The 12,598-nt window shown below is 47.0% G+C and overlaps 1 protein-coding gene across 6 annotated transcripts in view; it reads right to left on the reverse strand.

Annotated features, from left to right (window-relative positions):
* The window catches only part of rbfox2 (RNA binding fox-1 homolog 2), a 36,271-nt gene extending 24,848 nt beyond the window's left edge, over positions 1-11,423 (reverse strand). For 5 of the 6 annotated variants that reach the window (XR_013844143.1, XR_013844144.1, XM_079999957.1 and 2 more), the window contains exons 1-2: positions 10,488-11,423; positions 3,903-3,953 (exon numbers count right to left, since the gene is read on the reverse strand). Coding sequence is in view for 4 of the 6 variants with exons in the window: in XM_079999957.1 (XP_079856083.1) it covers positions 3,903-3,953; positions 10,488-10,739 (303 nt within the window). In the remaining 2 variants the exon portion in view is untranslated. Of the gene's footprint in view, positions 1-1,748; positions 1,895-3,902; positions 3,954-10,487 lie in introns of those variants that run through there. The other variant, XM_079999958.1, reaches the window with a different exon arrangement.
* Between the last annotated feature and the right edge of the window lie 1,175 nt (positions 11,424-12,598).

Here is a 12,598-nt window from a genome sequence, read left to right on the forward strand (position 1 = left end):
AGCGGAGATCCGTGCGACCCCATGTCGATTATGCAAGCGCTGCAGAGAGAGTGTGTATGTGTACGTGTTTTTTTGCACTAGGTAGGAGTCTCTCCCAGGCCTCGGGGCACCAGCTTAGGTGGGGCTCGACAAATATTTCTGTCTACCCCCCCCCCACCCCCATCGCTTTCTGTTCCTCGGTGGAAGCCAGAGAAATATTAGCATTCAGCAAGCTCTAAAAGTGCACATAAATCACAAATGTTAATTTATCGAGTGTCGGGCTCGCCTGCAGATATTCCACTGGCCCTATTAAAGTCATAAAATAAACTTTTACCGCATACACAACACCCATGCATGCACACGCACGCGCGCAGGCGAGCGCACACACACACACACACACACGACTGCAAAGTCAGCTCCGCAGTACAGAATTGCGTCACTAGACAAAGTAGCCCTCTTGAGCAGAGCTACAATATCGACACACCTCTCTTTATCTGACCCCCAGTTATCCATCTCTCTCCATCCGTCTCTATGTGATCTGGCTCTCCTCCTCGCCACATCTGTGGGTTTGCTTGCTCAATGAGGGTGGCCTGTCACCTTACAAATCAATCCCTACTCCTGCTCATTCTCTCTCCCTTTCCCTCGTCGGCCCATCCCCCTCTTCCAAGGGCTCTTAAAGGAAAACATTGAGATAACAGCTGCCAGGGCCCGAGGGAGAAAGGAGGGAGGAAAGGGGGTCAAATCGTATAGAGAGCCGGATTCCAAGGTACGGCCAAAAGGCGCAAGAGCAGACACAGGCCGTGGAGGGAAGGTGCACTGGTGCGCGCGCGCGCACACACACACACACACACACACACACACACACACACACACACACACACACACACACACACACACACACACACACACACACACACACACACACACACACACACACACACACACACACACACACACACACACTATTGTTGACTGACTCACTAACTGGAATCCAACAATATGAACATTACACTTCACATGCACTTACTGTGGTGCTCAAAGATTTTGTTTTTGGAGAGTATGTGTGTCATGCAGAAATGACAGAGAGACACAACTGTGCTTTGTGGACACCTGTCTCTTTCACTCACAGACTTGAAGGATGTACAGGGACAGCTGCAGGGGCAATAAAAGAAATAAAAAAACAAAAAAAAAAAGATTTCTGGCTCTACCTCTCCCCCCATTTTCACTACCCTCACCCTCCACCTCTTCCACCCTGGACACTGGCCCCGAACCGACTGACTCTCGGGCCCAAAACACTCTGACTATAAAATGCAGAGTCCCCGGTTAGCCTGGCTATCACCTTAGCACTTATTCGGAAGGGACTCTGGAAGGGATACATAATGCATGGCTCTAACGTTGGGATAGCGTGCCTTGCTCGCCCCCCCGGGCCGGGGGAGTGGATGGCTCTGTGCGACTCCGCACGATAACACAGCGAATTATCCTCTACCAGCCTCCGTCACCATCCTCTCCGTTAACACGCTTAGGAACGCGATAGGCCACTTCTCGCGGGTAATGAGTGTCAGAAAGTGTGCTGACCGGAGCTCTCCATTAAAAATAAAAAATAAAAAATAAATGAAAAAGAGGGGTCACCGAGAGTTCTCATCCGTTCGCCACTTAATTAACATTTCATGCTCGACCACGGCGGCATAATGTGCGGACGGAGAGAATGCAAATAGACGGAGGACAGAAAGGGAGGACGCCAGACCTTTACGGAGAGGAAAAACACTCACCGACAGCACGGAAGGATAGTACAGTCCCATCATCGTATTCTGTGGAAAAACTCCAAGACGCCCGTCTCTCCTCTATCTCGCCCTCTTTCCTTCCGTTCCTCCTCACACGCTCGTTCTCTCGCTCTCTCTCACGGAGGCTGTGTCACCTCTTCGGCTCACTCACTCCTGTCTGTCTCTTAGATTCAAAATCTCCCTCTCTTCCCCTGCTCCGTCCGCACCCCCCCCCCCCCCCACTCCTCCTCCTCCTCCCTTCCGACCTCCTCAGCTGGCCTCTGTCCCTGTCACTCTTCCCCGCTCGCTCGTTGTTTTTTTTTTTCACCTCCCTCTCTCCCCCTTCGGCTGGCTGGCTGGCTGGCTGGCTGGCTGGCTGGCTGGCTGGCTGGCTCTCTCTCTCTCTCTCTCTCTCTCTCTCCTCTCTCTCTCTCTCTCTCTCTCTCTCTCTCTCTCTCTCTCTCTCTCTCTCTCTCTCTCTCTCTCTCTCTCTCTCTCTCTCTCTCTCTCTCTCTCTCTCTCTCTCTCTCTCTCTCTCTCTCTCTCTCTCTCCCTCAGCCTTCTGTTGTGCTGCTGTGCCCTTGCCTGCTCATCTCTTTCTACTGTGTGTCTCTTCTTTAGTAGTCCGTCTCTCCTCCTCCTCCACCACTCCTCCTCCTCTCTCTCCACATTCGCCCAGATAGCCTGACGCTTCCCCTCCTACTTCCCTGCCTCTGTCACACCTGCAAACTTTCCCCTCCCATGTCTCTCTCTCTCTCTCTCCCTCTCTCATGCTCCTCTGTTCTTCTTCTCCTCCATGTAGGTGAGTTAACTGGGGCTTGCTGGCACCACTGGGAGAAAAGGAGAGTTTTCCTTCTCACTGGCTTGTGTACCACATCTCTCTCTCTCTTTGACACCGGCTCTTCCGCTTCGCACTTTGGGACCGCACCATTCCAAAGCCCCGCCTCTCTGTAGCCTTTGATCAGACCATTCTCACAGCGCCGGTGACAGTTTAGCACCCCAGTGTTTTGCGGAGAGCCTTTTGTTGCTCGACACACTGTGGTTCCTGATCTCTAGGAATTCTCCACCTTCCCTTTCTTTCCTTCCTTCCCTTTCAGTGCGTTTTTTTTTTTTATCCAGCAGCCCCAGTTCACACCTCCACAAAACGGTGTCATCTACATCCGCTCAACGTGGAAAAAAAAAAAAAAAAAGCGCCAAGTAACAAGGCAGACAGACATTGTGTAATTAGTTCTGAGCGATTAGAATTCTATTCTAATTGATTTTTTTTCAACAGTTCACCGAGCAGGACAAGGCAGGCGGGCGGGGGGGGGGCTTACAGTTTGGGTAATTTTAATGCACCGAGGCCTGTAACAACCGTGCAAATTAAGGGCATATAACACAGCAGGTGCTCAGAGGAGAATGTGGAACGATGGCCAGCAAGCTCCAGAAACGGCCAGGAGGTGTGGGGTGGGGGCTGGGATTACAGAGGGAGCATGGGTGGATGAGGAGATGAATGGAGGATGATCTAAGGATTAACCACACAAACTGAGCAGTCTAATAACACAATCAGGCTGATACACACTCACTGCAGCCAATGACACCCCCCCCCCCCAGTAGGGTAAACGCAGCTTTTTCTTCTTATATTGGCTGCAAATTGTGCCAGGTGGGGTGGATGTGTGTAAATGAATTTGTGTCATGCCAATTAATAGGGAATAGATTAAAAAAAAAAACCCCATTTCTTTGACATTTTGATCAATTTCCATAGAAACTTCCACCGTTTAGCAGCATGGCTAAGAGCGTATAAAAATAAATTAGTCCTCCTGAAGTTAAAATAGTGTAACTTCCTCCAGAGTTCAGGTTCGGAGAGTTTAAAATAGTCAAACTGTTACATGGAAGACGCTGAAGGAAAGTAGAACAAAAAGGCGGAGGATTCGGGCAGGGCGTGTCCTCTCCCTCGTGTGGAGTCATGTCACCTTTCGCACGGCAACTCACAATCTGTATCTGCACCTTGTGGCTTATGGACATGAAAGGAGTCATATTGGGTCCTCATATAGGTATTACAATATTGATAAGCAGGTATTGAAGCACTAGCGGAGACCCAATCAAGCCGGAATAGCATTACAGCGTAACAGATCAGCCTTTTTTGAAACATTTGCGATAGAGAAGCGACAGAATAGCTCTTACCTGAGTGTGAGTTGGGTAGCCGTGGTAACCAAGGGTCAATGGGTCATTGTTCTGGAAGAGAAGAGAACTGCTTTAGACACTAAATTTGTAATCTCAAACCCGGGTCACCCAAGAGTCCACCCTGCTTTAATTTATCTCCAGCATTCTTCTTCAGTTTCAACCTTTTCAGATTTTCTAGTTTACCGGTGCAATTAAAGTATTATAATATTGAAAAATATTGATACTGATTCCTGAATGCTACTTTTTCAAAAATTGCAAATTGCAATTATACTTTTCCATGCCTGAAATATTGATTTAAAAGGATATACAGTATATGGCTCCAAAATAAATACATATCTCCCTATCCGGAGAAAAAAAAGTATCCGACTACTCGTACCGTAGCGTTTATTTTTACCGTCCCAAACCTTTGCTTTTATTTTCACCTCACTGAAGATGAAGACATTAGCCATTTAGTTTCGGAATTGTCGGTAATCGATACGTCTGTCCATTTCATAAACGTGTAGAATTTCACAATTATTCCTGCCTTTTGACACGCACACTTGTTCTGTCTCCCCTGCTACGTTTTCACCCCAACAGATACATTGTCTGAGTATGAAAGATGTGACATGAGAGAGAGAGAGACAGAGCTAGAGAGACAGAGCTAGAGAGACAGAGATAGAGAGACAGAGATAGAGAGAGGGCATAGGACAGAGAAGAAAGGAAGAAGTAAAAAGACACAATGGCTTTTGAGCCAGAAATGGGTCAGGAGTGTCAGTGCGCATGCATCCCTGCTGGCATGTGATGGCATCAGGCATCGGGAGCATTGATGCAATCTCCAGCTCATTCGTCTGCCAGTGTCGAACGTGCAAAGCAGAGCAGTTGTAGCACTCACACAAGATCAAACATTTGGTGAGTAACCGCAGTAACATTAAAAAAACAACAACAAAAAAAAACACCTCTCTCTCTAGCTTTTTGCTCTCCGTGTGGCACCACATAGATCTAATTGGAATTCTGAACCCCGCTCCATTTAAAAACGGGTAGAGTTTGTCGGTCTGGAAAACACCATGTCCCGGCATTCATGCTAATGCGTTCCATTAAATAAAAGAAAGAAAAAAAAAGAAAAAAAAGTTGGCTTTTCAAAATATTTTTTTACAGCAATTGCAGTCTGCTGGGAGGGTGGGGAAAACATATTGCTCGATGTGAAAACAGCTCCTCTCTTCTCCAGCTCTTATCTGCCTTTCATCTGGAACCAATGTCCCCGGCCCGTGCCGTCCCCGGGGGGAACACTTAGCTCGGCGCGCGTCACGGCTTGAATTCTCCTGATTAATACTGTAGCCATCTACCTTCCAGCCCCACGGGGCGCTTCAGCAAGGCAGAACGTTCTAAACACGAGAGGCATGGGTTTTTTTTTTCTTTTTTTAAAGGGGAGAACAAAGTTTTCTGACAATTCGGGGGAAAATAAGTAATGTCACGCAGGCCCTCTCACGGAGCAATAAGTGTACTTAGTGAACTGGCTTTGGGGAGGTGGAACTGGAAACAATAAATAATTAATCACCTTTTAGAGGTTTTACAAACATGAATAAAGTATAGAGTCCCTATTTTCCCTCCCCACAGGGCCCAATTCTGAGTGCAATGCATCAAAAGGTACGTCGCCTGTCTCCAGAAAGACATGCCACAGAGAGGAGGCCAAACAAAAAGTAAAATGGAGGAGCAGAGAACCGCGTGAGGAAAAAAAAAACAAAAAAAAAACAGACATCTGGAATAAAGCTTTGTGGAAATCTGACTACATAGCGAGTGGGGAGTGACAGGCCAGGGGCGGCGTGGGGCTGGACGAATAGAAGAGAAGAGGAGAGGCGGCCGGGAGGGGGGTGGGGGGGTCAAAAAAGCAGTAAAGAGAGAGAGGGAAGGAGCAAAGACAATGAGTCATACAGGAGCGGAGTCATGTGCTTAATTTCCTTAAGGAGCAAGGAAAGGGGGGTGGGGGGTGTGTTTGGACGGAGGCCTTTTCTACACAAACACATAGAGAAGTCCTGCCATCAGGCGTCGGATTGGGTTTCTGCAGAAAACACACCCAAACAGGAAAGCTTTGCAGTTTAAAAAAAAAAAAAAACACAGAAAAAAAAAACAACGCCATTTTTCTCATTAGTAGTTTTGCATTTTACCCAGGGCAGTACAGTATATACTGAGCATATGTTTCTGCTTAAAACCAGCTCTGTGCTCACTCAATGCAACAATGCCTCCTTTGCTTTGTTTTCCTGGTCGAATCAGGTACAGTCTATTTCTAACTGGGGGGGGGGGGGGGTGGGGAGGCAAGACAGTGTGAGTGATCATGAGAAAGTAACAAGATGACTTGAAGTCAACAGATGGCGAAGACAGGAGGAGGGGGAGGAGAGAGAGACTCTGGGGGGCAGCAAACGGGATATGGCTCGGATGGATGGAGGTGGAACAGACACCTCCCTCCACCACGAAGCCTGAGATGAGTAGCACAGAGCCTGTGTGTGTGTGTGTCTGTGTGTGTGTGCTTGCTTGCTCATGAAAGTGGGAGAAGGCAGAGTTACCTCAAAGACTGCAAGATTCTCTGACAGCCCAGCAATCCACAGGACTGCAGTAATCTCTTGTGTATAGCAACCCTGCCAGTGCTCTCCAAAAACCACAGGGAGGAGGCGGGAGTCAGTGTGTGGGTGTTTTAGTGCGAGGGTTGCTACACACTCACATGTAGTTTGAATTTATCGGCTTTCATAAATTTGCTAATTCTTGTCTGAATTCATCACACGGCTACCGGCTATTTATACTGCTCCTTGGGGGGGGGGGGGGGGAAGAGATAATTTGCCGGGCTGGACGGGGACACATCTGAGGAACTCATCCTGCCAAAAACTGTAGAGCAGAACACGACGTGCACACTCGAGAGGATGCAAATCCGTTTCATCCACAAAGCACTTGCGCGCTAAACCGCAAGCCAGTCAGTCAGACGATCGGAGGTTTATTTTCTCTCGGTGCACTTGACATTCCTCCGACTTTCCACGGTAAACCTGCACTTCCCTTTTCAAGGGCCTGTGATCTGGAGAGCGGCGAGGGGACCTGAGAAGGCTCGCTTCATCATTCGGAGAGAACTAGTCATTACCCACACTGCGTCCGTCACATCCGTCTCCTCTTTCACAGACGGCGAGGGTTCTAGCGCCTAGGCCAACGTGTGACATAGGATCAAAACACTCAACACAATTTTCATTAAAACCACAAAATCAAGGTAAAAACTTAACGCACTAACAGAGACACATACGGCTGTTAAGTTATCCCAGTCGTACTGCATTAGTGGTACTATGTGGACGGGGATCAACAAGCAAGCAAGCATCTATTTTCCCCGGATCACCCATAGTTCAGTCAACAGAGAGGCCCTGAAAAATCACACACACACACACACACACACACACACACACACACACACACACACACACACACACACACACACACACACACACACACACACACACACACACACACACACACACACACACACACACACACACACACACACACACTTCTCGCTGACATTTCTATTTTGGTGTGGAGGCTGAGATGAAAGTACGTCGGTAGATGGGGGAGTGGGTGGGGTTGAGGTGATCCACCTCCATTAATGTCCATAGTCGGGTCATTTGTCCTCTGCGCCGTCACCCCAGGCCAGACCTTATTAGGTTAGAAAGGCCCGGGTTCCTACGTAGCATGGGTGGGGGGGATGGGGGGGTGCTCAGCCGAGCAGGCTGGAAATGAAAGACGACAACCCGCTCTCAACATTTCTGATTCAAGCTGCAGATGCAGGGCATTGCTATGAATCTCCTTCCCAAACAAAAAGAAAGAAAGAAAGAAGAAGAGAAAAAAAGGCCTTTCTGAGCCCTCTCCTGGAATGCAAAATAGATGGAGAATGTTATTTTCGAAGCGTGTCGATCCGTGGCCTCCTCCTCTTCGGAGGTAACGCTGTGCTCTTTCTGGATGTGATCTACTGTATCTTTTTTTTTTTTTTTTTAATATGAGATGCGCGTGTGTGCTTGCTGTCCGTAGCTAATTCCTTCCGAGCAGCTCTGAGCGTTGTGTATCGCCGCGTTCACATTATTTACACTTTGTTCATCCGAGCTCGTGGTTGTGTGGAGCATACCAGATAGATGTATTTTTCATGCATCGGTGCTCGGCTTAAAAAATAAAATAAAATAAAATAAACAGTGCGCTGTTGAATCGACAGGGAAATAAATTCCACACCCACGCCATAGTGTTCTTGTGTGTGCATAACCCTACTGCCTAATGAGGAATGAGTCAACAGTCACATGGGAAACATCCCCTTATTGGACTGTGGAGGCACAAATGGATTGCCCATTATTACAGCCACGCCCCAATGTGCCGTCCTTTTTCACTTGTCAGAGGTCAGCCCTGCATCAGCAAAAAAATAAAATAATATATATATATATATATATATATATATATATATATATATATATATAATATTAAGTGTGTGTGCGCTTCCATTTTCTTTAATGTGAAATTGGGGGAGGGGGGCTACAACATTTTCATGGAAGATTTAAAATGAAGCATGCATAAACTGCAATGTTTTCCAATATTCACACTTTCCCGAGGAGCTTTTCGACAGAACTGCCAGTGTGCATTTCTTTGTTGTTGTTGTTGTTGTTTAAGGTCATTTCTTGGAAAGCCATTGCTCTGATTTAAAAGTAGGAACGGGGAACGTCACTCAAACTAATTTACTGCTGGAATATTAATGGGGTCACGGGGTCAGGGGGATATAAATACGTCACTATATTTCATATACCGCTGGGATGTCTGCTTTATGATTGTGTGTGAATGAGACTCGGGAACAGAGAAGAATAAAAAAAATATGAAAAAAAAATTCACTCTCCTTTGTTTACAACATCCTTTGTTTGTAGTATCCAACACAGACTAAACTAAGTGTGATAATTTAATTATATTGGGGTGTGTGAAACTTTTGCCTCTGTTTCCTTCTCTTTTCTGCATCTGCATTCAGTATGTGTGTGCATGTACACATCACATTAATCCTCTCCGTTGGATAAGGATCTCAGGGATCAGTGTGGTTATAATGCCGCCTCCAGTAGGAGCTGTGATCCCGTTAGCCTGAAACAAAGCCTCTTTACTGCCAGTGATAGGGCAAATCTGTTCCTGCTCTGGCTGGGGTGGGGTGGGGGGCTCTATCTTCCCATCTCATTTCCGGACGGTTCACCCATCTGACATTCAATACTTTTTAGGGGCTGATGCTATTGATCTATGGCTCACTCTGGCGCGCGCGCACACACACACACGCACACACACACACGCACACACACACACGCACACACACACACATTCCTATGCCCGTCTTTCAGCACCCCTAGACAGCAGCGATGCAGAGCAGCCAACCATTAGTTGTCCATACGACAGACAGAGCAGCAAACAGGCCACTTCACCCCTATTACCGCTGATCACGATGGCAGAGAAATAGCTTTCTACCTTCCTGTGGAGCTCTTGACCGACACAATGCAATATAATGGGGAAATGATTGGGCATTTGTAGGATCACTAGAGGAAGAATTTTTTTTATCAAATCTGATGTTTGTTGACACAAAGTGGGGGGGCGAGGGATTGGTGGTTACATTCACAGAACCAAGTGGAACGTAAGTGTGTGTTTAAAGCTCTTGTGATACTTTGATAGTGGAATCAGTGTTTGAGAATTAAGTATTTTAAATAATTGGTAGTCACCCCCACTCCTCCCCAAAACATAAAAATGAAAAGAAAAAGGCTTGTTTACTTCCAACACCCTGCCCCCAAAAGGTCACAGGAACCACACAGACACAAATTGCCATTCTAAACCAAATGCTATCCACATGGCAGAGGGGTTCTTAGCATAATAAAGGTCAAGTTAGTTTACATACACTAAACCAACCCCTAAAGCTGACCAATCATAATACTACCAACATACCATGAAACCATGTAGCAATATCTGGTTCAGACTGAATTGGTCAACATTATTATTTTCATCACCATCATTTATACAGGGAAAGCCCCACTGAGATCAGATCTATTTTGCAAGTGACACACACACACACACACACGTTTATTGTATATTGCAGTATGTTTTTGTACATTTTATGTTCGTATTACTTTATTAATGCCTATTGTTTTGATGTGTGGTGCTGTAAACACCGCAATTCCCATCTGGGGATAAAGTATATCTAGATATCTATACACATTCGGTGCAATTACATATATATAATTAACAATTGAGAAGCATATGATAAGTGTTTGCAAATAAAACTGGGAGAATGAAAGCATGCGTTTTCCTATACGCGTGTCCCTATATGTATGCACATGCTCTGCATTTCATGCAATGTCCTACATGCATGCACACGCATTTTCTTGGAGAGAACATGCTTGATAATAGCTGATGATCAATGGCCTCGTCTACAGCTCCTATGGCTGCTTTCACGGGTCAAAACGCATTTTGGGCCCGTTAGCCCAATTAATTCGATTAAAATGGATAAGGGGATATGCTGATCAACAAAACATTTAAATGATCAATTGTTAAGGATCCTCGGGTTTCAAGTCGTCCTCTCACCTGGCCAACCTCGGCGATCCCTCCGGATCCGTCCATGCGGGGACGCTTGCACTCCGCCGCGGCAGATTCCACCAGTGCGGCCGCGGTCTGGGCGTCGGGCTCCGGGTCTCCGCGCTTCATTCCCCGCACCGCCGCCGTCACGGCCGGAGCTCCTCCCGGGTTCGGGTGCATCGTCTCCAGCTCTCTATCCCGGTCCATCAGACCCCGGGATACGGGCAGCATGATGGATGCGACGTCGGTCGACATTAACATTTAAACTCCCCTCTCTCTTGTCTCCTTTCCTGACGATCCCCTGTCTCACCCACTCGCTAAAATAAACTGGGAAGTGCGGTCAGCTAATCCCGGACACCGAGCCCTACACTGGAGATTAAAAGTTATTATATATGGGGGAAGCTTTTTGAGTCCAAAGCCTGGTCGGTGTTGACTCGGGGCCTCTGGATCACCGGGACGATTGTTTTTTTTTTGGTTTGTTTTTTTTAAACAACGCAATACGATTTTAACCCTGGAACCATTAAACCAGTACACAAAAAAACAGCTCCTGGAGCCCGGTGTGCTGCGGGCTACAACAGGCCTCGCTTATTCTTCCTCAGATCACAACAACCCAATTAAACCAGCACCGAACGCCGTGAAACATAGCGGCCCCAATCAACATTAACCCTTCACTGCGACACTGGATCCGATCAGCGTTTCGGCGACACGAACCATCACCATCCGTCACACCGAGACTTCTCGAACATGTCTTCCCTGTTCCTGCTCCTCCCTGCGATTCAGGCTCCAGCCACACTTGGAGGAGGGAGAAGAACAAAACCAAGAAGGAGGGGGAGGAGGAGGTTTACTGCTCGCCAAGGATCGCTCTCCACCCCATGTTCAAGTCCTTGTGATCTACCCCCCCCCAAAAAAACACCCCCACACAAAAGACAACCGCGGGTCTTCCCTTCTTCCCTCTCGCCTGTTTCTTTTTTTGGGTTGTTTTTTTTGCGTGCGTTCTTGTGGCGTGTGCTCGCTGCTGCAGAGAGGAAGCGGTGTTCCCTCCCCCTCCTGGTGGAGGAGTCGTCCCCCTTCCCTCCCTCATTTCTCTCCCTGCCCCTCCCCCTCCCTTTTCCAACACGCAGCCAGGCAGCCATCAAATACACGCAGTGTGCCGCAGTACATGCATTTCACTGAGAGAAGGGGGGGGGGCTATGACACTGCCACACAAGAGGTCCCTTACACCCCCCACCCCTGAACCGTTATCATTTTTTTGAAGGGATCCTTCCATTCTCAAATATCCTTATTAAAGCTTTGGTCTCATTGGGATAAAGTATTAAAAATGGGTAAGATGTGGGTAAGAAATGGGTGTGCATTGCACACACCCAATTTCATTTGTAACTTATTACACAATAGTCAAAGCAAATGCATACAGGGACTGCAGCCAGCTGTGTGACTCATGGAGCATGATGTGTGCTGGTGTGTGTGTGGATTGCAGCATTTTTATTGTTTGGATGACACCCAGTGGTCACATTCTTCCATGGGGGAAAAAAAGAAAAAAGAGCCAATTGTTGTAGGCCCTTACTGTAAGGCTCATGGGGTCCATGTGGAACCTATCCTCAAATTATCTTGAAATGTATGTTATTAAATTGTGGCACAACTACCCAGGAATTCAGGTGCCAAAGAGACAAAACATTAATGCAAACAATTAGTCTGCCATGTTGGTGGAGCGCTTTTTAATGGAGTGCCACTTCCTGCTATGAAACTCAGTGGCTGCGGGCTGAGACACACACACACACATTTTTCCTTTTGAGGACTTTTTATTGGTGGCGAGCAAGTGACGCCTGGGGCCTGAAAAAAAAAAAAAAAAATAAGAGGGTGGTGGGGAAGATGCAGTTAAATTCCAGGACAAATCTGCTTCTAGTACACATCCAGGCACTTCGTACTGTACTGCTATCGCTATGCAGCCGGGGTCATGTTACAGATCATAATCCTGGCTCAAACTAAGTCTCTTCCACGTCTTAGCTGGAAAAAACAGGAAACGGATCAGTCTTCATAAATAATTCAAAACACTCCTCATTACTAAATCATTCTCCCACTGTCATATTGAACTACTGCCACTCAATTCTCAGCCTTTTCTCAGA

This window comes from Zeus faber (genome assembly GCF_960531495.2).
Source record: "Zeus faber genome assembly, chromosome: 4".
Taxonomy (NCBI): domain Eukaryota; kingdom Metazoa; phylum Chordata; class Actinopteri; order Zeiformes; family Zeidae; genus Zeus; species Zeus faber.